This window comes from Clarias gariepinus, chromosome 3 (assembly GCF_024256425.1).
Source record: "Clarias gariepinus isolate MV-2021 ecotype Netherlands chromosome 3, CGAR_prim_01v2, whole genome shotgun sequence".
In the NCBI taxonomy this organism is placed as follows: domain Eukaryota; kingdom Metazoa; phylum Chordata; class Actinopteri; order Siluriformes; family Clariidae; genus Clarias; species Clarias gariepinus.
In genome coordinates this window covers 3641321-3666326 of record NC_071102.1, presented here as the reverse complement: position 1 = coordinate 3666326, position 25006 = coordinate 3641321, and the positions used below count along the sequence as shown (strand labels likewise).

Sequence of the window (25006 nt, the reverse complement as noted above, 5' to 3'; positions counted from 1 at the left end):
GACCATTATGGAGCCCAGAGGGTCAGGGTCAGGGGTAGAACAGTGCTTAAGGCATTGGGCTATGGTTCAAAAGGCCCCAGATTCAAACTCATGACCACCAAGGTGCCACTGTTGGACCCTTGAGCAAGGCCCTAAACTGCTCAGATGTATAATGAGATAAAAATTTTATTTGCTCTGGATAAGAGCATCTGCCAAATGCAGTAATGTAAATGTGACCATTTTTAGAAGAACAGAAAGCTTCCAGGTACATGCTAACGAATCTTACTGTATATTATTATATTGTGGATTATTAGGTGTAATACCTCACGGCATGCTTCCAGTGATTCTCTAGCTATCAGTTGTAGCAGGTTTGAGAATACTGTCATTTAATTACAACGATTTCCGTTACAATCTTGTGATCATGTTAGCACATTATTATTATTATTATTATTACTATTATTATTGTTGTTGTTGTTTAATAAAGCTGGCAGTGTGTATTATGACCAACTTTTGAGTAATTGCTTTTTTTAATTCTTTTAATAATTTGGATGAAAGCTTATTCTAAATGCATAGCCTAAATGTAACAATAGCATTACTAGTAATAGTATTATTATAATTAATAATAATAAAATAATAATAATAAAGATCCAGATGCCCCACATGGCAAACGAAGGAATTTATCGTTCTGTGGGATCCCCGCAAAAATGAAATCTTATAAATTATAGTAATAAATGTTAAATTCACCATCAAATTTAAAAACTCACTATTATAGTATGGCCCTTAGCAACACTCTCTACAGCCTGTGGGCACCTACATTTTTTTTAATTAAAAATAAAAACAATATAACAATAGTCTTTACTGTCACTTTTTTATCAATTTTTTTTTTATTATTGATCAAAGATTCCTGGAAAAGAGTGTTAAAAAAAACAGGACAACTGTTCCCAGCAATAATAAATCAGCATATTAGACTTATTTCTGAAGGATCATGTGACACTGATGACTGGAGTAATGATGATAAAAATAAATTTCATATATTTTACAATATTTTAACATAGTGAACAGATTCCAACGTTGCTCGTAATGAGGATGTTTCCACCCTGTGTGAGCATCATCACCTCTAGTCTTCCAAAGGAAACGTACACAGCATTCAATCTCTACCTTGCACTAAGACAAGAGCTTCCTACAGTGTTAAATACTGTGAGATAAAAAATAAAAAAAAAGGTTAAGAAATAATTTAGTACTAAGAAAGTTTATGGACTGTTCTTAATTTACATCAACATAGTCAGGTGATTTAAGGCTTTTATTTGGTTTTGTTTTTTTAATCTCTTTAATGTTATTGCTGTTTAGTGTTTCATACAACATATACACTTTTAATTAAAATGAGGGACTGCCCTTTTGTATCATTTCTGTTTATTTTTAAAACATTAATTAATAACTTCCTAATTAATAACTTCTAAATACCATATAAACAGTAATAGCAGGAAACAAATAAATGAGCAATGAACTTGAATCTATAAAAGGATATGTTACTTTACATCGTAACACTGCATTTACAACATCTATGCATCTTATGGCACATTATATGGAGGTGCAAGATACAAAAAAACAATGCTGTACATCACAATAAAGGCGTGTGAGATGGAATCACATGCTGCCGCTGAGGCACACTTCATCTGACCTCCTTGGAGAAACACAACGTTGAGGATAATTTTAGATAAGGATAATTCATAACCGACATTGGTTATTTTCTGTATCCTTACCCCTATGTGATAATATCCATCACCTATATGTCTGCATCAAGGACGTTTGCAAACTCTTCTGCAAGCTCAAGGTACGAAGTATAATTATTTGGAACTTCCAACACACATCCACAGGTGTGAGACTGGGGACCTCTTGTGGAGAAACTCTTTGGCTGAATGAACCGTGCATGGATAAACTTTGCGACAAGGAGATCAGCTCCTACCAAAAAACAAATAATGCAGTCAACAATTTAAAATCTATACATATAATAACAATACTATATTAAATAATATACAACATCGCGATGCAAAACATTTTATACTTATCTATTTACTTATTTATAAACTCACGTACATGTAGTCCCTGACTTACGAACATTTGAGGTACCAATTTGGCATCAGGGATTCCTCTCAGCACCCTTAAATGTGGTTATGGTTTTTGGCCACAAGACGGCAGTGTTGGAAAAGGGGACAGATTTAGTCAAGTGGATTGGTTTGCTTTACATTGTACTGTATATTTGTGTCAAACTTCTACAGGACTCCCCTTGTCAGACTTATGAACAAATCTGACTTATAAACAAATCCAAATTCCGAACAAACCAAAACTCATTCATAAGTAGGGGACTAACTGTATAAGAAATACAACAAAATTCTTATTTATAATGTTATATTTTAAGGAATATAATGATAAAATATCTCTATTAATCAATCACCTGTGCAAAAACGCAGAAACTTCCTGAGGCGAACATCACTGGAGTTCTTGATAAACCTCTTCAGATAACCCATGATCTGGTTTTCTCTCTGGTTCAGTGTTTCATGTCTTAGTACGGCCACAACTTTCTTAGCTGTTGGATTGAGACTAGTTATCAGTTCATCCAGTCCTCCTGGTGGAAGTATTAGTTCTCTCAAAATTGGACTCCAACACTCTGCTATGTAAGCTGGATCCTGCACAATTTCTTTGTGAGCCACATCAAGTAAGATCTGCTTGGCATTATTATCAGTGATGACAAGTTTCACATCATGAGCGTCCAAGAATTCGGCCCATTCTTCTCTTCCAGAGACGGATGTAAAATCTCTCATTGCTTCTTCAACAAGCTGCTTTTCCTCTTGAGTAACGATCTCCAAAAATGCTGCAAAGAGCTCATCCTCGTCGATTTCAAGTCCAAGGCAGTAATACAGGAAAGGTTTGGCCAACACAATGGGGAAGTATTGAACAGTATTGTAACCAAGGATTATCACTTTGGCTACATTTTCCCATTCATCTTTCATGTCATGTCTTGTCATGGGGACCCTTAATGTTCTTCCTGCTGTACAATTCATGAAAAAGGTACCCCAGTACTCACTCAATGCATCTCTGAGAATTCCACCGTTGTCTTCTCCTTTCTTGGTGCTACCACTGGGTAGGACCATCTCGACATCCACGAGACACTCATAGAGGGATATTAAACCGTCTGTGAAAGCTGCATTGAGATCTTGGAAAACATTTCCTTTACGAAGCCTTAACTTGGTGGCCTGTGGCTTAACTTGCACTATTTCAACAGGGTCCATTGGTGGAGTGTCACCTAGTTTTGTATTTCCTCTTTGGAAGCTCTCACTTCCGGTTGTTTCTGTACTCTCGCTTCTGGGTGTGTCTGTTCTCTTGCAAGACAGATACAATCTCAGCATCCTTACCTTCCTCATTTCGTATTGTTCACCTAATGTTGTTTGGGGATCGAGTTCTTTTTCTGTAAAGTCTCTTAATTTCAGCTCGAATTCATTTATATGCCCTAGTTTATTTTTTCCGTTTGGAAAGAACAGCTTCTTGCCGTACTCCAGAAGCTCCCTCATGGTAGTGCTCTTCAAAGCCTTTAATTGTCTGGTCCCGCCACCTCGCTGCACTTTGATTTGGACGAAGGAGCCACGGACCTCTTCGAACACTCCCATCTGGTAACATCGCTCAGTTTTTTGGCCATTTCTGTTTCCACAGAGTTTTTCTGAACGATTATCAGTAAGCTTCCTCTTTTTGGCCTGCTTTCCATGCAGTGCTGGCGTGGTTTTTCCCGTGGCTTTAGATACTACGGGATTTTCTTCCAATGCAGCTACTTCTCTTTTGCAGTACAGCCTTATTGCTATTCTGTCTCCAAATTTGGGGATGTACATCTGTAGTTGCTCATCTGTCATACTATTGATGGCATAGCAGTCAATCTAAAACGAAAGAGGGGAAAATGTGAAGGACAACCTACTGCAAATGCTTTATTTGTTTTAAGTAAATTATGACATAATTCTTATTTTTTTAAATATCTTTTTTAAATTAAAAAAAGACATTTATTAGCTTCATGATAATTTTTCATAAGCCAGTTCATTTTGATTTTATGACTAAGAGATGGTGCAACTTCGCTAGGGTTCCTGCTTTTCAAGCTTCTTTATGGAAATTATTATAAATTCTGAAATTATATCTTTCCGCCACTGAAACATATTATCATCCATTTATTTACTATACAGTGGGTATACATGATACAAATGTTATGAATTAAGTTGCATTTTAATGAGGGAAATTAGTATTTGATCCCCAAGCAAAACATGACTTAGTACTTGGTAGAGAAACCCTTGCTGGAAAGCACAGTGGGAAGATGTTTCTTGTAGTTGTTTACCAGATTTGCACACATCTTGGGATGCATTTTGATCCACTATTCTTACAGATTTTCTTTAAATGTTTAAGGTTTCTTGCCTGTTGCTTGGCAACTCAAAGTTACAGGGTTCTCCGTGAATTTTCTATTGGATTAAGGTCTGAAGACTGGCTAGACCATTCCATGACCTTAATGTGCTCATTCTTGAGCCACTCCTTAGTTGCCTTGGCAGTATGTTTGGGGTCATTTTCATGCTGATGACCCATCCACAACCCATCTTCAGGAGGTTCTCATCCAAAATTATACAACACATGGCCTCATCCATTGTCAATCTGTACCTTTAGCAGAGAAACAGCCCTAAAGCATAATGTTTCCACCTCTGTGCTTGACTGTAGGGACTGTGGTGTTCTTAGTGTCATAGTCAGCATTTTTCTTTCTCCGAAAACAGCAAGTCGAGTTGATGACAAGTAGCTAAATTTTGGTTTTATCTGACCACAACAGTTTGTCCCAATCTTTCCTTGTTCACTGGCAAACCTCAGACGGGTCTGTACATGTGTCTTCTTGAGGATGGGAAGCCTTGCTGCGCTGAAGGATTTCAATCCATGCAGGCGTATTGTGTTACCAATGGTTTGTTTGGTGACTGCGGTCCCAACTGCCTTGAGATCCTTCACAAGCTCCTCCCATGTAATCCTGGGCTGGTCCCTCATTTTTCTCATGATTATTCCTACTCCATAAGGTGAAATCTTGCATATAGGGCTATGTATTTTCTCCATTTGTAAATAATCGCTCCAGCAGTTGTCTCCTTCTCACCAAGCTTCTAGCTGATGGTCTTGTAGCCCATTCCAGCCTTGTGCAGGTCTAAAATCTTGTTCCTGACTTGCTTTGACAGCTCTTTGGTCTTGCCGATGGTGGTTGAATGGAAGATAGAGATTTTGTGGACAGGTGGCTTTTATACACATACCACATTGTTGTCAGGAGCACCTTCTTAAATTAATATGTGTACTAAGCACATAAGCAGTCTGTGAGAGGCGGAATTATTGTTGGTTTGTAGGGGATCAAATACCTATTTTACTCATTGAAATGCAACTTAATTCATAACATGTGCATCATGTGCTTTTTCTAGATTTTTGGTTGATATTCTGTCTCAATCTTTTACCATAAACCTATGATAAAACTTATAGACCCTTCATTTCTTTGTAAGTGGGCAAACTTATAACATCCGTAGGGGATCAAATACTTATTTCCCCCACTGTATGTGCTGTATACATAAATGATCTTTATTTGAACGCCATTAAGAAATATCGTGCATGTTTCCTCACTGGAAAAGTGACAGCCTTATGAAGTTTCCTTCACGTTGGAAACCGGAGGAAATCCACCAAGCACAAGGAGAACGTGCAAACTCCATGCAGACAAAAAAAGGAATCGAACCCGGAACCGGACGGTGCAAGGCCTCAGAACCATTACACCACCTTTGTGAATGTAAACAAATAAAACTACATTATATGTCTTAAATAAGCTGAGCTGCCAGAGTTAGATGCCTGGATGCCTTTACTGGTTCGAGTTATTATTAAATGTTTATTATTATACTATTACAAGACTGCATTCAGTCAGAGAGATAACTTGTACATGACTTTGTTTTCGTATTGAATCTCACCTTCTCTTCTCGAAACGCTGACAAAGTCGCGTCATCCAACTCTCTGTCGGTTTTGAGAAAACGAAGAAACTTTTCCATTTTTTTTTTTTTTTTTTGCTCTACAGTTTGGTTGAATTTGCCGGGAAACCCCGGGGGCGGGGCGACAAATTCCGAAAATTGCGAAACCGTGCGCGCTGATTATATATTCGTGGGTACGGATTACAAAATCTGAGCGCACGAATTATTAAACTAATTATTACACTAAAAAAACAAACAAACACAGACTCGAAAATGGGTCTGTTTTATAAACTGAGCGCAGGAATTGCAAACCCGTCGCCACGGATTGTTTTTTCTTTCTCCTCCTGTACGTGACTTCCCAGGCTCCGTAGGCTAAGGCTGTGTTCCGATCGGCTTGAAGTACACTACGAAGTACACTTGTTCAGCCATGTTAAGTGTGATTTCGAAACCGCAGGAAGCGAAAACGTTTAGTTTAATGGACACTGCGAACGGTGTAGGGAACGAGTGAACAATAGGGGTCTTCACTTCACCGGAAAAGAGATTGAAAAATGTCCCATAAGCCATTGCGTCTCGCTGGAGCGTGAAAAAAAAATGGAGCTCCAAAAAATATTTTTATATTTATTTTCGAGGACAACATCTTATTGAAAGAACACGACAATTTAAATGTTAATTTAATCGAGAAATCCTTAGTGTTATATAGGTTAGTAATATGTAAAAAAATATATATATAAATAAATAAATAAATAAATCTCCGTATATATTTAATTTTTTTTTTATTATTAAACAATAATTTATTAACAAGGTATACACAATTCAATAGTGTGGGTTTTTTTTTTTTCAAGAAAACCTATTAGTTTTTGTTTAAATAAATATTATGTCCGTAGTTGAAATTTCCACAAAAGCAGCGACAGGTATCCGAGGGGGCTTATGTTACCATGGTAACGCACGGAGGAAGTGACGTCTGCGCTGGTGTTCCAAATGGTAGAATTGTAATCGAGGGAAGTTCCCTTCACCGACATTCCCTGCAAATAGAGCAGGGAGTAGGGAGCACCCTGTGAAGTACACTTAGGATTGGAACGCAGCCTTTGGGCTTTGTTCCGATCGGCCTGAAGTACACTACATAGTATACTTGACAAGGGGGTTCAGCCATGTTAAGTGTGATTCCAAAACCGCACAGAGCAAAAAAGGTTTAGTTCAAAGGGAACTGCGGACAATGGGTCTTCACTTCACTGAAAAAAAAAAAACATTTCCCATCAGGCATTGCGTCTCGCTGAAGCGTGAAAAATATAGAGTTCAAAAAAGGATTTATATATTCATTATCATTATTATAGATTATGACATCATTTAAATTACAACCATACTTAAACATTTAATTAAATTCATTCGTAGTATTATAAATAAATCATAAATAATCTGTAAAATAACTAACATCTATATCCATACATCTTTAATCAATTATTATCATTAACCGGTAATTATTAATATTTACAAATTAAACACGTTTCAATAGCATTTGCTTTATAGTGGTTTCAGTTTTTGCTTGAAAAAATATTCAATATTTAATGTCCATAGTGTGAAATATCCCCAGCAGCAACGACAGGAGTCCAAGGCTCTTATGTTACCATGGTAACGCACGGAGGAAGTGACGTCTGCGTTGGTGACTTCGCAGGGTGTCCCGACCGGAGGCGTTTTTGTCGAAGTTCCCTTTACCGACATTCCCTGCAGGGAGTAGGGAGCACCCTACGAAGTACTCTTCGGAATCGAACGCAGGTAAACACACTGTTTGTACTTCCGGTTTCTAAACCCGGAAGTGTGAAAAGATTCCCTTCTGGTTTGTTAACTTTCCTTTCCCAGAGTTCACTTTCCCTGGCTTGAGGAGAGGGTGCCAATAATTTCTATTAAGTTCTTAAGGTTCTTAAAGGTATGATTTAAATGCCGGATTTGTTATTTGAATAGCTGTTTTCTTTCAGTTTGTGAGTTAAAGTAGTGAAAGCAGTCTGACATGCAGGTCCAAACTGGAGCAGGTTTGGAGATCCTCTAAAGTCTAAAATAATTTATATTAAACATGCTATTTATATATGTACAAAAATATTTTGACTGTTTTTGCAGCTATAAACCTTTCCAAGGAAAAAATTCATTAGGCATAAATAGATTATTTATAGGTGACTTATTTTAGATAAAAGTTCTGGATTAAATCTTTTTAATTCAAGTAATCAATTAAGCTGATTTTGTCTCAGCGTCACACAAAACTGTCTGGACAGAATCTGATGAAACTTTTGCATCACTTAGATATCTGCCTGAAGTTTAACCTGCACCATAAGTGAAATCCAAATGTTGATTAGTAATGACGTTATAAACAGTTACGTGATGGATTTAATAATCTACTTTAAAATAAGATACTTCTTGAACGTAAACAAACACCTGCACCAATAGATATTAATTAAAGAACTAAACTGAATATTTTTACTGATATTAGTTCATATTTTCACTTCACAATGCTGAAGTTGTATAAATAAATTTTAAAACGGTGGAGTCATTTTAAGACCAAACTTCATCTTTATCCAAAATTTTATTTCTTTGTATTAATAGATAGACAGAGATGTATTTATGCTAGTTACATGAGTTACTGTATAATGTGTTCCACCACTTCTACACAATGACGTTACTATTTTACCCACGGCTCTTTACATTTCTTTACAAAGCATCATTTCGTTCTTTTTTTGCATGCTTCACAGGAACATAATGGATCTTCAGGAATATTTCAGAAGGATCGGGTTCAGCAAAGTGCATGAGAAACCCGATCTGGCCACGCTCCGCATTATTCACAAACTGCACGTGATGAGCATTCCCTTCGAGAACCTCAGCATCCACTGTGGAGAGCGGAACACCTTGGATCTGAACATAATTTATGAGAAGATTGTGAGAAACTCTCGTGGAGGATGGTGCTGTGAAAACAACCTGCTCTTCTCCTGGGTGCTGAGAGAGATGGGCTACAAATACACCACGCTGGGCTCAAAAGTGTTCAACACGCTCAAAAATGACTTCAACCCCTTGGATTCACACCTTATAAACATGGTGGAGATCGAAGGCAAGTCGTATATCACTGATGTGAGTTTTGGAGTGTCGAGCCAAATCTGGTACCCGTTAGAAATGATTTCAGGGAAAGATCAAGAGCAGCCGGGGGGGATTTTCCGTCTGGTGAACGATGGTGAAAGATGGGCACTGGAGAAGAGTGGAAGGAAACCTCTGGTCCAGGATAAAGCCTTTGCCAATTCCAGCCTTGTTGACAAACGCCTGATGAAGACGATTTACTCTTTCGTTTTAATGCCACGTGGGACTGATCATTTTCTGAACACATGCGAGTTCCTGCAGACCAGCCCAGAGTCTCTGTTCACTCAAAAATCCATTTGTTCCCTCCAGACACCCACTGGATTCAGAGCTCTGATTGGTTGGACCTACAGCGAGGTCACATTTAATCCTGAAGAAGATAATGACATCATCAAGATGAGCGAAGTAGCTGACAGTGAAATCGAGACCATACTCAAGGAAAAGTTTAATATCGTCTTGGTTAATAAACTCACACCAATAAACAACAAAGCTGCTTATAAACTGTAGGACATTTTATACACGTGTATCTAAAGAGCTAGATTGCCATGATTTGGGGGCATTGTGATTTTTCTACCATTCATAATGATGTATTTTTAATTACTGATGAAATATTTATATATCAAGAAGATATTTTAACATAAGTGATTATAAATGAAAGGAATATTCATTGCAGTGAAGTATGAAGGATGATCTTACTTTTTGATGATATATTTTTTTTATTTTGTTTTTTTATTACATTTAATGTCTTTGTCAAAGAGACAATCTCAAGAAAACCCAAAGCAAGGACAACACAAGCGGAGCCGTACAGTACAGTATGTGGCTCTTTCATACCTCTGCTGTGGCGGCCTGTAGCTTTGGAAAATAAATAATGAGTATTTAATAAATTTTCTTTTAGTTTATTATTTTTTTTATGTAATTCCAAATATGAAGATTATGGTGATCTTGTATCATTAAAACATGTTTAATTTTTTGCCACGCGATTTATATCAATAGTCCTTTTTTTATTCCGCCGACTGCACGCTCCAGTACACGCAATAAAATCATGATGGCACACAGAATTAGACGGCATTTTTGGTTTGAAACATTTTTGGTTTGAACCATCTCATAAATATTAGGACACAAATAGACATTGAATATTTTATTTGAAAGTAACCTTCAACCCAGCATCTTTTTTTTGAAGTTCAACATGTATTTGTTGCATGCAGAAATAAAATTTCGTTTTATCTGTAGCAGTTTATTGATTTCATAAACACGACACAATAGTTTTTTTTTTATACATAGCATAAAGGTAAAAGAAATCGATATATGCAGTGTTATCTTCAATTTAGATGTTAAGAGTTTTGTGGCTCCCAGTGTTTTTTTTTCTGTGGGAAATGGGTCCAAAGAGCAACAATCATAAATTAACACGACACAAAACAATCAAGAAAAATATCACCTTTACTGTAAATGTCTGGGATATGTAGCAAATTGTTCATGGGTGTGGCTTTTGAAGTGAAGCGATATTAATTGTTTATGTGCTTTACAGTATGACCATCTCCATCGCTCACATCTCTGCTGTGGAGTGTTGCACCTAATGACTCTCTCTGCACGTGTGATAACACTCACCGATAATAAACTAACAACAGCGTATTCTAGGAAGTTATTACGCTTTCAAAGATCAAAGGTGACCGTGCTAAATTAAGTAACTCATAGTGTAATGGCTCATGCGGGGGGCATTTTCTATTAATCTTATACAAACGTATAAGATTATTAGAAAAATATACAAATCCCACAGAAGTAGCAAATATGGTTCTTTACATGATTAGGGTTTTAACATAAGAATTATACAATGTTATCCAAATAAGTTTGTAAATAATTATCTCTAAATTCATTGTCCGTAGCAGAACAATGTTTTGTAGATGATTCAAAGGGTGAACATTTCTCTGATACAGTATTTCATCACTTTATTTGTACAGGATTAACCGGGCATGAAAACACCTACATGGATGTCAATCCAACCAAAAAAGAGAATTTTTAAAGTTGTATGGAGGTTTATACTGTCCATTTTATAGTAGAATATCAAAGTGGCATGATTTTAAGAAGCATAATCTCAAAAAAAGGAAACCTTCGAACTGGAATCTTACAGTACGTACAGTAGTAGCTGAACCCCTCACTGGAGTGCAGATCTTGTAAGTCATCTTTCCTTTAAGCGCTGGTGAGAATTCAAAGGGTTTCTGTTTCACCCAGACATACTGTATAAATACACAAAGCTCAGCTCTGGGTGCTTGAATCCTGTGCCACACAGTGTGGCTTTTGATGCTCATTAACATTAAACACTGAAATGACTTTTCTCAAGAACACAAAGACCTCAGCAAAGGGTTTAAAGACCCAGACATTGGCGGTTGATTTGGTCACTATGTGACTATTTTTCAAGATTAGAGCAACCAAAGGTGAAAAGACCACCCACTGGGTCCCTGGCTAGCCACACAATGTTGCCACAAGCTCAGTGAGCACAACGAATGCTTATGGATCATAATAAACCACAGTCTTTGTTTGGTTGCTGTAGCTGCTGCTGGTGTACAACCAAGTGTGGGCTGAACCAAGTGCCAATGCACCTGTAAAACCCTCAGTCGAGGTCCTTTTGGTCTGGGCAACACTCAGTGGGGAAATGTTGGTTCTGGTGGATGCCAGCTAGGGTCACGATGACATTGGTGAGGTGCAAGTTGTGTAAGTCACTCCTTGGGGTTTGGCACTATTTTGAGGAAGGAGGCAGGCTTAGGGTCTTAGAAATTAGCTCTCTTTTCATTTACATTCATTCAAGTTGTCTTTTTTTCTCCAAGTGTTCTTTAGCTTTGATGCCAATTGAGATGGTTTCTCTCTCACCTAAGTACCCATAAGGATACAACACCCCATTAAAATAAAAACAAATAAAATGTACATGAGGCTCAGGTTGGCACATAAACAAACAATTTTTAAATTGTTTCCTTTTAGCTTGTCACAGAAAAACATTTGTCCTTATTTCTTTCATTTAATCTAATTTACTCACTCTATCTTCACATACACCGCTTTATCCAGTAGTCAGGGTCACAGGGTGTGTGAAACCTAACCTAGGGGACTTTGTGCACGAGACGGGTTACAGTACACCCTGGCCAGGGTGCCAATCCATCACACACATACACACAATCACACGCACATTCACACACTAAGGGCGAGTTGGGGAACGATAATTAGCCTAATCTGCATGTACCCGGAGGAAACATGCAAATTCCATGCACCCTAGAGACAGGAATCGAACCCGGACCTTGAAGTGCTAACCAACTGTGCCGCCTCACTTTTTTTAGGCTTCAGTTTTAAAATTACGGATTAGGAGTTAACTCTGTGTCACTTCTCATTAAGTGTTATCACAGCTGTAACTAAACATTAATCTTGTGGTCCAATAGTTAACTCCGTTTGTTCACATTCTTTCTTCTGTCTTCAGATGGATTCAACAAACGTGAAAGATTCCCCTGACATTTAATCTTCATTTAATCCAGCGAGGTCTGACCAGCTAACAACTGCTGAAACTGGATTTTTCTACCAAGCAAGATACATTTCAAGGCAGCTGTTTTTTCTTTCATACTTCACAGGAACATAATGGATCTTCAGGAATACTTCAAGAAAATCGGCTTCAGCGGAGTGTACGAGAAACCAGACCTCGCCACGCTCCGCACCATCCACAACCTGCATGTGATGAGCATTCCCTTCGAAAACCTAAGCATCCACTGTGGAGAGCGAAACACTATGGATCTGCAGATCATTTATGAGAAGATTGTGAGAAACCCTCGTGGAGGATGGTGCTGTGAAAACAACCTGCTCTTCTCCTGGGTGCTGAGAGAGATGGGCTACAAATACACCACGCTGGGTTCACAAGTCTTTAGTAGGGTCAGAAATGAGTTCAGCTGCTTGGATGAACATCTCATTAACCTGGTGGAGATCGAAGGCAAGCCTTATATTGCTGACGTGAGCTATGGAATGTCATGTCAAATCTGGTACCCGTTAGAAATGATCTCAGGGAAAGATCAAGAGCAGTTGCCGGGGATTTTCCGTCTACTGAACGACGGTGAGAGGTGGACGCTGGAGAAGACTGGAAGGAAGCCTCTGGTCCAGAATGAAGCCTTCACCAATTACAGCCTTGTTGAGAAACATGTCAAGAAGATAATATACTCTTTTTACTTAACACCACGTGGGATTGACCATTTTCTGAACACAAGCGAGTACCTGCAGACCAGCCCTGAGTCTTTGTTGACCCAGATGTCCATTTGTTCCATCCAGACCCCCACTGGATTCAGAGCTCTGATTGGTTGGACCTTCGTAGAAGTCACTTTTCAAGGAAAAGTTTAATATTGTATTAGTTAATAAACTGAAAGTAATAAACAACAAAGCTACATAAACTCTGCATAAATGTATATTTTGGGGTGAACAAGCCCAGTTTTAATTAGGCTTCACACAGATATTAATCTACGAAAAGGACAGTTGTTATTTAGTCCAGAGAAATCTCTCCGTAGTGTATTTTTGTAGTTAAGGAGTGTTTTTTTCCTCATCCTTATGCAAATTCCTTCTAGGAAATCCATATTCAGTGATTGTTTCAGCACGACTTTTGTTGTCCACTGCATCAGAGTAATGAGGGAATACTGTAGTCTAGTTTACATCTATAAAAAAACATTTAGCATGTTAAAACCTTAAAACACGAGATTTCCAATGTTAAAGGTCAAAACCTTTACCTATTCAATAAACCCTAAAATAAAACCTTTGTGTTTGTGTGTTAACTGGATTAGTGTGTGTGTTACAAGTTACAAATTAGTAGTTTCTTCTTGAATCTCTTTTTTCAACAAAAGAAATCCTATGGTTTTGGAATCAACCTAAACATTGGTGCATAAAGGTTAAGGTGATAAATATAAACCTAACAGCTGATGTTTAAAGATTACAAAAGTTAGTAACTTATTTTATGTAAAAGTGATGATGAGGTATATAATAATCAAAGGTGGAAAGTAATGAATTACATTTACTCGCATTACTGTAATTGAGTAGATTTTTTTGTGTACTTCTACTTTTTAAAGTAGTTTTTAAAATCTGTAATTTTACAGAAAACTTTTACTTTTACATATGTTTTGTTTAAAGTATTGTACTTCACTACATTTTAAATAATGTACGCTACTAAGTAAAAAATAAATGGATAAAAATTAAAAATATTGAAAATAATACAATGGAGACGAAAAAAAATTGCACCCTGGAAACCACTGCACTGATTGATTAATTGCCGGGAAGAAAAAAACACGCTAAATTCACAAGAACGATGGAGACGGACTAAACAGATGCCAGTGATGCAGACACAGCTAAAAGTGAAATGCCAACAAATTCTTATAAAGTAAACCCCTGGTCATATTTAAGCGATCACTTTGATTTCAAGCACAACAAAGGGAACAGATTTATTATGCAAGGGTGTTTCATCCCCTATCCCACCCCCGCTGTTAAAAAAAAGTAACTCAGTAACTTTTACTCTAAGTAAATTTTTTATGATTTACTTTTTACTTTTACTTGAGTAGATTTTTATAAGGGTAACTTTACTTCAGTTAAAGTTCACTGAAGTAACAGTACTTTTACTTGAGTACAAAATTTTATTACTTTTTCCACCTCTGATAATAATCATTTGATCCAGACTCCATGGCTTTCGAAAATCTTTATTCTTTATCATGATGTGTCACAGGACAGCCTATAGAAAGGACTTAGTATGAAGCAAAATGTACATGAGCCTGTATTTGGCTCTTTAGAGGAAATAACACCAGATTAATAAACAGGTAAAGGGGCATGAAGGGAAGGGAAACTTGTGAATATAGGATGTTAAAATAAAATAATGTTAAACAAAATTAATTAATATAATGAATCAGTTTACAGGTAATATCATAAAAATCCAATATACTGTATAATACCACTAAACAGCGAATTAACATGTGTATATTATAATAAATATTGACTTCTTATATTTAGAGAATAAACGGATGGTTTTACTCGTAGCAGTAACTGATTGGTTTTAGTGGTTTTAGACTAAAATACCAGTAATGTGTGATAGGGGACCACAATATGTAACAAACAATATTATGCAAAAGTCTTGTGTTTTTTTTTTTTCATATTCCATCTGAAGAGCTTTCTTGTATTTCAATGCAGTCTTGAATAGTTCTGAAGGCTTCCTGATGAACATTTTTGCCTCTCTTTTTCAGTCCAGTCCCTGTACCTGAGCAGTTTCAGAGGAATGTGTTTTGTTTGTTAAATCACACAGTGACCTAGTGTATAAATCACCTGAGTGTCAAAAAACATCCAACTTAACAACGTAACATCTACATCATTTATTCACTCATTTTCTATTCTATAAGGCATGACATTACGGAGTATAAGGACAAATCTGACATCCGTTAAAAATAATCGCAGGGAAAGATCAAGAGCAGCCAGCTGTTATTTTCCGTCTGCTGAACAACAGTGAGAAGTGGACACTGGTCTCTGTTTACTCATAAATCCATTTGTCCCCTTCAGACTCCCACTGGATTCAGAGCTCTGACTGGTTGGACTTATCAGATGCCCTGCTTTACAGCTGAAACCCTGCCATCCGAGAATTTCCTTTATTGGCCCAAACATGTGGAAATCAGCCAGTAATAACTCCCAGTTGAGTTCCTGTAAAATACTGATTTTTTTTTTTCATGCACTGATTTAGGACAGTTCAATAAAACACTCTGGGCAAAAACTATAAATAATAATAGATTAAAACTATACAACCTCCCATGTGCTTTACAACAATACTGGAAATTATATGATCTATTATATAAGAGTAGGAGGTTCAGAAGTTCAACATCGGTTTTATCATCAGGTTCAAGGGTTAACTCTGTGCCCTTTCCCATAAAGTGTTATCATAATCTAGTGGTCCAGTGGTTAACTCTGTTTGTTCACATTCTTTTTTCTGTCCTTAATAATGTATTTAACAAACGTGAAAGATTCCCCTGACATTTAATCTTCATTTAACCCAGCGAGGTCTGACTAGCTACCAGCTGCTGAAACTGGATTTTTCTACCAAGCAAGATACATTTCAGGGCAGCTGTTTTTTCTTTCATACTTCACAGGAACATAATGGATCTTCAGGAATACTTCAAGAAAATCGGCTTCAGCGGAGTGTACGAGAAACCAGACCTCGCCACGCTCCGCACCATCCACAAGCTGCATGTGATGAGCATTCCCTTCGAGAACCTCAGCATGCACTGTGGAGAGCGGAACACCATGGATCTGCAAATCATTTATGAGAAGATTGTGAGAAACCCTCGTGGAGGATGGTGCTGTGAAAACAACCTGCTCTTCTCCTGGGTGCTGAGAGAGATGGGCTACAAATACACCACGCTGGGTTCACAAGTCTTTAGTAGGTTCAGAAATGAGTTCAGCTGCTTGGATGAACATCTCATTAATCTGGTGGAGATCGAAGGCAAGCCTTATATTGCTGACGTGAGCTATGGAATGTCATGTCAAATCTGGTACCCGTTAGAAATGATCTCAGGAAAAGATCAAGAGCAGTCGCCAGGGATTTTCCGTCTAATAAACGACGGTGAGAGGTGGACGCTGGAGAAGACTGGAAGGAAGCCTCTGGTCCAGAATGAAGCCTTCGCCAATTACAGCCTTGTTGACAAACGTGTCAAGAAGATAATATACTCTTTTTACTTAACACCACGAGGGATTGACCATTTTCTGAACACAAGCGAGTACCTGCAGACCAGCCCTGAGTCTTTGTTGACCCAGATGTCCATTTGTTCCATCCAGACCCCCACTGGATTCAGAGCTCTGATTGGTTGGACCTTCGTAGAAGTCACATTTAACCCAGAGGAAGACAAGGACATCTTCGAATTCAGAGCTGTAGATGACAGTGAGATCGAGACTATACTCAAGGAAAAGTTTAATATTGTATTAGTTAATAAACTGAAAGTAATAAACAACAAAGCTACATAAACGCTGCATAAATGTATATTTTGGGGTGAACAAGCCCAGTTTTAATTAGGCTTCACACAGATATTAATCTACGAAAAGGACAGTTGTTATTTAGTCCAGAGAAATCTCTCCGTAGTGTATTTTTGTAGTTAAGGAGTGTTTTTTTCCTCATCCTTATGCAAATTCCTTCTAGGAAATCCATATTCAGTGATTGTTTTAGCACAACTTTTGTTGTCCACTGCATCAGAGTAATGAGGGGAATACTGTAGTCTAGTTCCCCTCTATAAAAAAACATTTAGCATGTTAAAATCTTACAACACGAGATTTCCTATGTTAAAGGTCAAAACCTTTACCTATTCAATAAACCCTAAAATAAAACCTTTGTGTTTGTGTGTTAACTGGATTAGTGTGTGTGTTACAAGTTACAAATTAGTAGTTTCTTCTTGAATCTCTTTTTTCAACAAGAGAAATCCTATGGATTTGGAATCAACCTAAACATTGGTGCATAAAGGTTAAGGTGATAAATATAAACCTAACAGCTGATGTTTAAAGATTACAAAAGTTAGTAACTTATTTTATGTAAAAGTGATGATGAGGTATATAATAATCAAAGGTGGAAAGTAATGAATTACATTTACTCGCATTACTGTAATTGAGTAGATTTTTTTTGTGTACTTCTACTTTTTAAAGTAGTTTTTAAAATCTGTAATTTTACTTTTACGTATGTTTTGTGTAAAGTATTGTACTTCACTACATTTTAAATAATGTACGCTACTGAGTAAAAAAAAATGGATAAAATAATAAAATGAAAAATAATACAACAGGGAAGAAAAAAATTGCACCCTGGAAACCACTGCACTGATTGATTAATTGCCGGGAAGAAAAAAACACACTAAATTCACAAGAACGATGGAGACGGACTAAACAGATGCCAGTGATGCAGACACAGCTAAAAGTGAAATGCCAACAAATTCTTATAAAGTAAACCCCTGGTCATATTTAAGCGATCACTTTGATTTCAAGCACAACAAAGGGAACAGATTTATTATGCAAGGGTGTTTCATCCCCTATCCCACCCCCGCTGTTAAAAAAAAGTAACTCAGTAACTTTTACTCTAAGTAAATTTTTTATGATTTACTTTTTACTTTTACTTGAGTAGATTTTTATAAGGGTAACTTTACTCTTACTTCAGTTGAAGATCACTGAAGTAACAGTACTTTTACTTGAGTACAAAATTTTATTACTTTTTCCACCTCTGATAATAATCATTTGATCCAGACTCCATGGCTTTCGAAAATCTTTATTCTTTATCATGATGTGTCACAGGACAGCCTATAGAAAGGACTTAGTATGAAGCAAAACGTACATGAGCCTGTATTTGGCTCTTTAGAGGAAATAACACTAGATTAATAAACAGGTAAAGGGGCATAAAGGGAAGGGAAACTTGTGAATATAGGATGTTAAAATAAAATAATGTTAAACATAATTAATTAATATAATGAATCAGTTTACAGGTATTATTATAAAAATCCAATATACTGTATAATACCACTAAACAGCGAATTAACATGTGTATATTATAATAAATATTGACTTCTTATATTTAGAGAATAAACAGATGGTTTTACTCGTAGCAGTAACTGATTGGTTTTAGTCAAAGACTAAAATACCATTAATGTTTGATAGGGGACCACAATATGTAACAAACAATATTATGCAAAAGTCTTGAGCCTGGCTCATTTCTTCATATATTCCATTTAAAGAGCTTTTTTGTATTTCAATGCAGTCTTGATTGTGTGTACAGTTCACACAGACAGATGAGTCTCTTTTGCAAGTTGGTGACAAGTTATCCATAGATTTATAAGATCAGGCGTTTTATAAATTAACATGCCTCACAAGATTTTTTTTTTTTTTAACTAAGATTTGAATTTCTTCGGTATCTTCAGGTAATTACTTGAACAGGTTCAGTCCAAAACTCGAGAGAAATATTTAAGTGTGTAATTTCAAAGTATGTTTCTTTTATAAAAATAACAGTTCAATAAAACACTCTGGGCAAAAACTATAAATAATAATAGATTAAAACTATACAACCTCCCATGTGCTTTACAACAATACTGGAAATTATATGATCTATTATATAAGAGTAGGAGGTTCAGAAGTTCAACATCGGTTTTATCATTAGGTTCAAGGGTTAACTCTGTGCCCTTTCCCATAAAGTGTTATCATAATCTAGTGGTCCAGTGGTTAACTCAGTTTGTTCACATTCTTTCTTCTGTCTTTAATAATGTATTTAACAAACGTGAAAGATTCCCCTGACATTTAATCTTCATTTAACCCAGCGAGGTCTGACCAGCTAACAACTGCTGAAACTGGATTTTTCTACCAAGCAAGATACATTTTAAGGCAGCTGTTTTTTCTTTCATACTTCACAGGAACATAATGGATCTTCAAGAATACTTCAAGAAAATCAGGTTCAGCGGAGTGTACGAGAAACCAGACCTCGCCACGCTCCGCACCATCCACAAGCTGCATGTGATGAGCATTCCCTTCGAGAACCTCAGCATGCACTGTGGAGAGCGGAACACTATGGATCTGCGGATCATTTATGAGAAGATTGTGAGAAACCCTCGTGGAGGATGGTGCTGTGAAAACAACCTGCTCTTCTCCTGGGTGCTGAGAGAGATGGGCTACAAATACACCATGCTGGGCTGTAAAGTCTTCAGGACGCTCAACAATGACTTCGGCCCATTGGATGAACATCTAATTAACCTGGTGGAGATCGACGGCAAGCCGTATATTGCTGACGTGAGCTATGGAATGTCGTGTCAAATCTGGTACCCATTGGAAATGATTGCGGGGAAAGATAAAGAGCAGCTGGCGGGGAGTTTCCGTCTACTGAACAACGGTGAAAAGTGGACGCTGGAGAAAACTGGAAGGAAGCCTCTGGTCAAGAATGAAGCCTTCACCAATTGTGGCCTCATTGAAAAGCGCTTAATGAAGACAATATACAGTTTTTTCTTAACGCCACGTGGGACTGACCATTTCCTGACCACAAGCGAGTTCCTGCAGACCAGCCCTGAGTCTTTGTTCACCCAGAAATCCATTTGTTCCATCCAGACCCCCACTGGATTCAGAGCTCTGATTGGTTGGACCTACATGGAAGTCACATATAAGCCTGATGAAGATGTGGACATCTTTGATGTTAGAGATGTAGCAGACAGTGAAATAGAGACTATACTCAAGGAAAAGTTTAATATCGTCTTAGGTAATAAAATGACACCAATGAACAACAAAGCTACATAAACTCTAGGACACGTACAGGTGTGTGTACCACGAGCACATTTCTAATAATACCTTCTCCGTGTTTTGGGGTGAACAAGCCTAATTTGAATTAAGCTTCAATCTACAAAAGGGATGGTTGTTTTCAGTCCGGAGAAATATCTTTGTAATCTGTTGTAATAGTCTCAGAGTGTTTTGATTTTTCCTTTTTATGTAAATTAATAAAGGGAATCTATAAAAGTTTTTGGTAGAACCTTACAACACAAGATTTCCTTTTTATTTATTTGAACTAAAAACCCTTACGTATTCAATAAACCCTTGAAGAAACCTTCGTGTATGTGTGTTAACTGGGTGGGTTTATTCAATTCAATTCAATTTTATTTGTATAACGCTTTATTGTAACTAACTTTATCTAGTTTACTTTAAAATGACTGAATAGTTTCAAGCTGAGCTCCAAATTAATCAAGTTTATTAATAGGAAACAATTCAAATTTGGCCACTTTAATAAAACACACTAGAAGAACGTTTTAGGTAATACTTTACATGCAGTATGGTGATGTAGTTGTTAGCACTGTGGCCTCACACCTCCAGGGTCAGGGCTCAATTCCTGCCTATGGTCTTTGTGCATGTAGCTTGCATGTTCTAACCGTGCTTAGTACCCTAGTAAAAAAAAAAAAGAAGTATGCTAAGTATATTAAATCCTAGCATGCCAAAGCATACTTAAATGTACTTGCAGCCAGACTAATGACTAGTATACTTGAAGTTTGCTATTTTGGAACAACTAATTTTGTACGTAGTGTATCTAAGTTGTAATTAAATTGTACAAAAGCTTAATACAAAATACTTTCGTGTGCTACGGTGGAACAACTTTAAGTATACTTAGTACACTTAAAGTATATGGCTGTGTGTACTAACGTACATACCTGAATATGTATATTAATGAAATGTACATGATTAGTATACTATGAGTATATTCTTATTGCAGCAGTAGCATGCTGTTATACTTCTGGACAATTACAAATACTAAAAAAGTACACTTTGTGGTTAATACAAATATAGCCTATTTTATTGTATCATACAGTACACACAGTCTTCTATACTACAGTATTGCAAATGTATAAACAGTACACTAAAAGTGTTAAGGATAATTTACGACTGTTTTTTTACACTATAACATGTTTTTGAAACGCATTACATCAGTAATTATGAGGCAGATTTTATTCATGAGTTCAACAGATTTAATTTGCACAAAGTAACAAAAAAGCACTACTATAGTTTATTTGTGTTCAACAAAAGTCAGGTTGTCTTACAAACACACAAACTAAAATGTAAACTGTTGTGTGAACACAGACAGACATCAGTATTAGAGTATACATGTTCAGTATTAGTTTAAACCTGGTGTGTTGATTCTAGCTGTTACACAGAGACTGAAAACAGGCCGAGAGCTACGGAGAATTATACCACAAGCAAAGTAACACAACACATTAGACAATACATTCTATAGTTTAAACGATGTACTTAATTTTAAACTACCTAACAAAAACCATTTAATTTACCTTATGTCGATGAAAATAAAAGAATAACGATACCAACAAACGCACGCAACGATGCAGCTTCCAGCCGTTAATTCAAACTAGAAACCGAAGGCCTGGGGAGCCAATCAGACAGTCCAAAGCTGCCCGCCTCCCGCTTCTGATTGGCTGGTGTCGTGCTGATTCTAGTCTCTGGTTGGCTGGAATAGTTGAGGAGCTATATCACTGCTGCAGTTCGTGCAAGTGTCGCTTTATGACAGTGAGCGCACAGAAGAAAGTTTAAACACAGAAATTATCTTGAACGTGCACGTGATTTTCAGCAAAAGCAAAAGTGAGTTTCAAAAACGAGTTTGAGAGAGTAGTGCACTAAATATAAGTACATATGAATAAGTACATTTAACTGATAATATACCGACACTACCGTATATTAAAAATTGTATTCTAATGTGTACTTTCTGTACATTTGTACAATGATTATTTCGAGCATATAAAAAAAAAATATATATATATATATATATATAAAAATACATTGAAAAACAAGTTTAAATAAGTGTACTTTGGAAATAAAACAAACCTTTCACTTAAAGTATATTTTCCAATAATATATTTTTGGGAAGTGTACTATAATACAATTATTTTGAAGTATATTTAAAGTGTAATTCCAAAATTTGGTAAAAGCATGATGTTAGTATGTTTTTTATACATTAACTGATGGTACAATTTTTTGTTCGTAGCCTATATTTGCAGTGTACTATCGAGGATTTCAATATATTTGTAAAACACTAAAGTGTTTGTTTGTTTTTTCACTGGGGTAGGTTTCATCCAGGTACTCTGGTTTCCTCCCACAGTCCAAAGACATGCAGATTAGGTTATACAATTGGCGTTCTCAAATTGTTCGTAGTGTGGTGTGTGTTTGTGTGTGTGCTCTTCAATGGATTGGCACCTGTCCAGGGTGTACCGCGCCTCATGATGTACTGTAAGTAGGTCACAAGGGTTTCTCTCGGCTGTATCTAAACTCACACTTCAATCTTAAAATTAGTTACAAGGGTTTAATCTGTATCTTTTTTTTCATAAAGTGTTATTACATCTGTATCAGAAAATTATTACAATACAGTGGTCCACAGGTTAAGTCTGTCTGGTCACATTCTTTCTTCTGTCTTTAGATGTCCCTGACAGTAGTGGACATTGCGTCAAGAATTTGCAGTGAAGGTATGGTTTAAATGCAGGATTTGTTATCCGGATGTATTTGCTTAAGAGAATGAACAATGTCTAGCTGTTTGTGAGTTTTATTTAGGAAATGACATACTGATAAACAAATTTGATCCAAGCTGATTTATTTAGTGGTACATTTTTTGAAGAATCCATTAAACTCATTAAATTTAAGTCATTAGGAATTTTGTTCATCCTTATGATTTAATCCATCGAGATCTAACCACCTACCAGCTGCTGAAACTGGATTTTTTTTTTTTTTTTTTTTACCAAGCTAGATATTGTGCTGGTGTACATTTTAAGGCAACAGTTTTGTCTTTCTTTCATCTTTCACAGGAACATAATGGATCTTATTGGACAACTTCAGGAGAATCGGGTTTAACGGGGTGTATGAGAAACCAGACCTCGCCACTCTCCGCACCGTGCACAAGCTGCATGTGATGAGCATTCCCCTCGAGAACCTCAGCATCCATTGTGGAGAGCGAAACGAGGTAAATATTAACTTTTTAAATGTTACAGAAGTATTAAATGTGTGCCCATTACGAATTAAATCAAGGCTTGAAATATTTTACTTTACCTATAATGAATCTATATACAAGTTTTCCACTAGAACATGCAGTACTAGATTTTCCATTAAACTAATGTAAAATATATATATACTGTATATACATAGTTGATAGTAATGCGTAAATAAAGTTGAGTATCATTTTTATACAAGGGACAAAGACATGTACAAGGAACATTCAAGTCAAAGCGTGATCTTTGTGCGGAATAACTTATTAGAGTAAAAGCTCCCTTTATTTCTCTATATATGAGGTTGTGCATGGTTCTGCAAGAGCAAAAAGCCTTTGGTGATCAAAGCAGTTCGTTTTGTGTAACAGCATTCCACTGGAATGTTCACTGAAATTTTACCAGCTATGGGCTCTGTATATTTAAATCAGTTTTACGTGTTCGTTTCAGAGAATTTTATCACAAGTCCCGCTTTGACTTGAACACCACTCGTAGATCAGTATGATAATGTATATAGTAATAGTCACACTTGTACTTACTTGTATACTATAATTTCTTTTTAAGGTTCCAGCTTATGGGATGGCGGTGTAAACTCTGCACATTTGTCACATCATCAAAAGGAGTTTTGATCATTATGGAGTGTAGCATGGTACTGTTGATCAATGATATTCAGTGTCCTGTCTTCATTTAGACTGTCATTGCTTGTTTAAGACCTGAGAAGGTCTGCACACACATTTGTATGGATCCCACAATTTGCAGGAAACTGAAGTGTGAAGTTGTGCAATCTTTCAGGTGTAAAATGTGACTTTATGTGATTATATTTTAATACAAAAGTCTACTTTTCACATATTAACTGTATAATACTTGTATCAAAAGTATTAATTGTGAGACTGTGTTACTAATTAGATCAATTCAGCTCATTGTTTATGATCTTGTTACATGTCATTTGTAAAGTAAATCAGATTGAGTTTAGACTTCATGTCTTATCAAATGTGACAAATAAATGTTTAATTAACATTAAAATGGTAATGTGTGTATTGTTTCTTTGTTTATAATTTGGTGTCATTAGATACATTGACCTGAATTAAAACACCTCTTGAGTAAAGGCTAAATATATATATATATATTATATTATTTTAATTGAATGTAATTTATACTTCTCCATCACAGAATTAATATGTTACACTTAATTAATATATATATATATATATATATATATATATATATATATATATATTTTTTTTTTTATATATATATATATATATATTGATGGAGAAGTATAAATTAAATTCAGTTAAAATATTTAGTAAATGTAGCACATTTGTTTATTAAATAAAAGTCTAATTTTTTTTTTTTTTTTACCTTGCATTTTCAATCATATCTACTCAATTTTTCAAAAATACTTTTTTTTTTTACTTA

The 25006-nt window shown here is 36.2% G+C and overlaps 5 protein-coding genes across 7 annotated transcripts; 4 read left to right on the top strand and 1 right to left on the bottom strand.

Moving 5' to 3' along the window:
* Positions 1–904: 904 nt before the first annotated feature.
* Positions 905–6338, bottom strand: LOC128519158 (uncharacterized). 2 transcript variants are annotated; one of them, XM_053492768.1, is made up of 3 exons: positions 5979–6338; positions 2432–3902; positions 905–1938 (listed from the first exon to the last, which is right to left on the bottom strand). In XM_053492768.1, the coding sequence occupies exons 1-3, from the start codon at positions 6054–6056 to the stop codon at positions 1763–1765; spliced, it is 1725 nt and encodes a 574-aa protein (XP_053348743.1). In that variant the 5' UTR covers positions 6057–6338; the 3' UTR covers positions 905–1762. The 2 variants fall into 2 exon arrangements, with proteins under 2 accessions (XP_053348743.1, XP_053348744.1); XM_053492769.1 differs by lacking the exon at positions 5979–6338 and adding an exon at positions 5644–5733.
* A 1288-nt stretch (positions 6339–7626) lies between these two features.
* LOC128519177 (arylamine N-acetyltransferase, pineal gland isozyme NAT-10-like) lies at positions 7627–10294 on the top strand. 2 transcript variants are annotated; one of them, XM_053492802.1, is made up of 2 exons: positions 7627–7745; positions 8711–10294. In XM_053492802.1, exon 2 carries the CDS (start codon positions 8718–8720, stop codon positions 9588–9590), a length of 873 nt encoding a protein of 290 aa, XP_053348777.1. In that variant the 5' UTR covers positions 7627–7745; positions 8711–8717; the 3' UTR covers positions 9591–10294. The 2 variants fall into 2 exon arrangements, with proteins under 2 accessions (XP_053348777.1, XP_053348776.1); XM_053492801.1 differs by lacking the exon at positions 7627–7745 and adding an exon at positions 7776–7896.
* Positions 10295–12555: 2261 nt separating this feature from the next.
* Positions 12556–13442, top strand: LOC128519407 (arylamine N-acetyltransferase, pineal gland isozyme NAT-10-like). Its single transcript, XM_053493129.1, has one exon. It carries the CDS (start codon positions 12696–12698, stop codon positions 13440–13442), a length of 747 nt encoding a protein of 248 aa, XP_053349104.1. The 5' UTR covers positions 12556–12695.
* A 2581-nt stretch (positions 13443–16023) lies between these two features.
* On the top strand, positions 16024–17366 carry LOC128519394 (arylamine N-acetyltransferase, pineal gland isozyme NAT-10-like). The gene has a single exon (XM_053493112.1). It carries the CDS (start codon positions 16215–16217, stop codon positions 17076–17078), a length of 864 nt encoding a protein of 287 aa, XP_053349087.1. The 5' UTR covers positions 16024–16214; the 3' UTR covers positions 17079–17366.
* Positions 17367–19287: 1921 nt separating this feature from the next.
* On the top strand, positions 19288–20626 carry LOC128519399 (arylamine N-acetyltransferase, pineal gland isozyme NAT-10-like). The gene has a single exon (XM_053493121.1). It carries the CDS (start codon positions 19497–19499, stop codon positions 20358–20360), a length of 864 nt encoding a protein of 287 aa, XP_053349096.1. The 5' UTR covers positions 19288–19496; the 3' UTR covers positions 20361–20626.
* Positions 20627–25006: the final 4380 nt, after the last annotated feature.

Excerpts from the sequence above, each read along its gene's own strand:
- LOC128519158 (XM_053492768.1), bottom strand. The coding sequence starts at position 6,056 with ATGGAAAAGTTTCTTCGTTTTCTCAAAACCGACAGAGAGTTGGATGAC. Across the intron at positions 3,903-5,978 it reads CAGCGTTTCGAGAAGAGAAG|ATTGACTGCTATGCCATCAA; the intron begins GTGAGATTCAAT and ends CTTTCGTTTTAG. Across the intron at positions 1,939-2,431 it reads GTTTCTGCGTTTTTGCACAG|GAGCTGATCTCCTTGTCGCA; the intron begins GTGATTGATTAA and ends GTTTTTTGGTAG.
- LOC128519394 (XM_053493112.1), top strand. The coding sequence starts at position 16,215 with ATGGATCTTCAGGAATACTTCAAGAAAATCGGCTTCAGCGGAGTGTAC.
- LOC128519399 (XM_053493121.1), top strand. The coding sequence starts at position 19,497 with ATGGATCTTCAAGAATACTTCAAGAAAATCAGGTTCAGCGGAGTGTAC.
- LOC128519177 (XM_053492802.1), top strand. The coding sequence starts at position 8,718 with ATGGATCTTCAGGAATATTTCAGAAGGATCGGGTTCAGCAAAGTGCAT.
- LOC128519407 (XM_053493129.1), top strand. The coding sequence starts at position 12,696 with ATGGATCTTCAGGAATACTTCAAGAAAATCGGCTTCAGCGGAGTGTAC.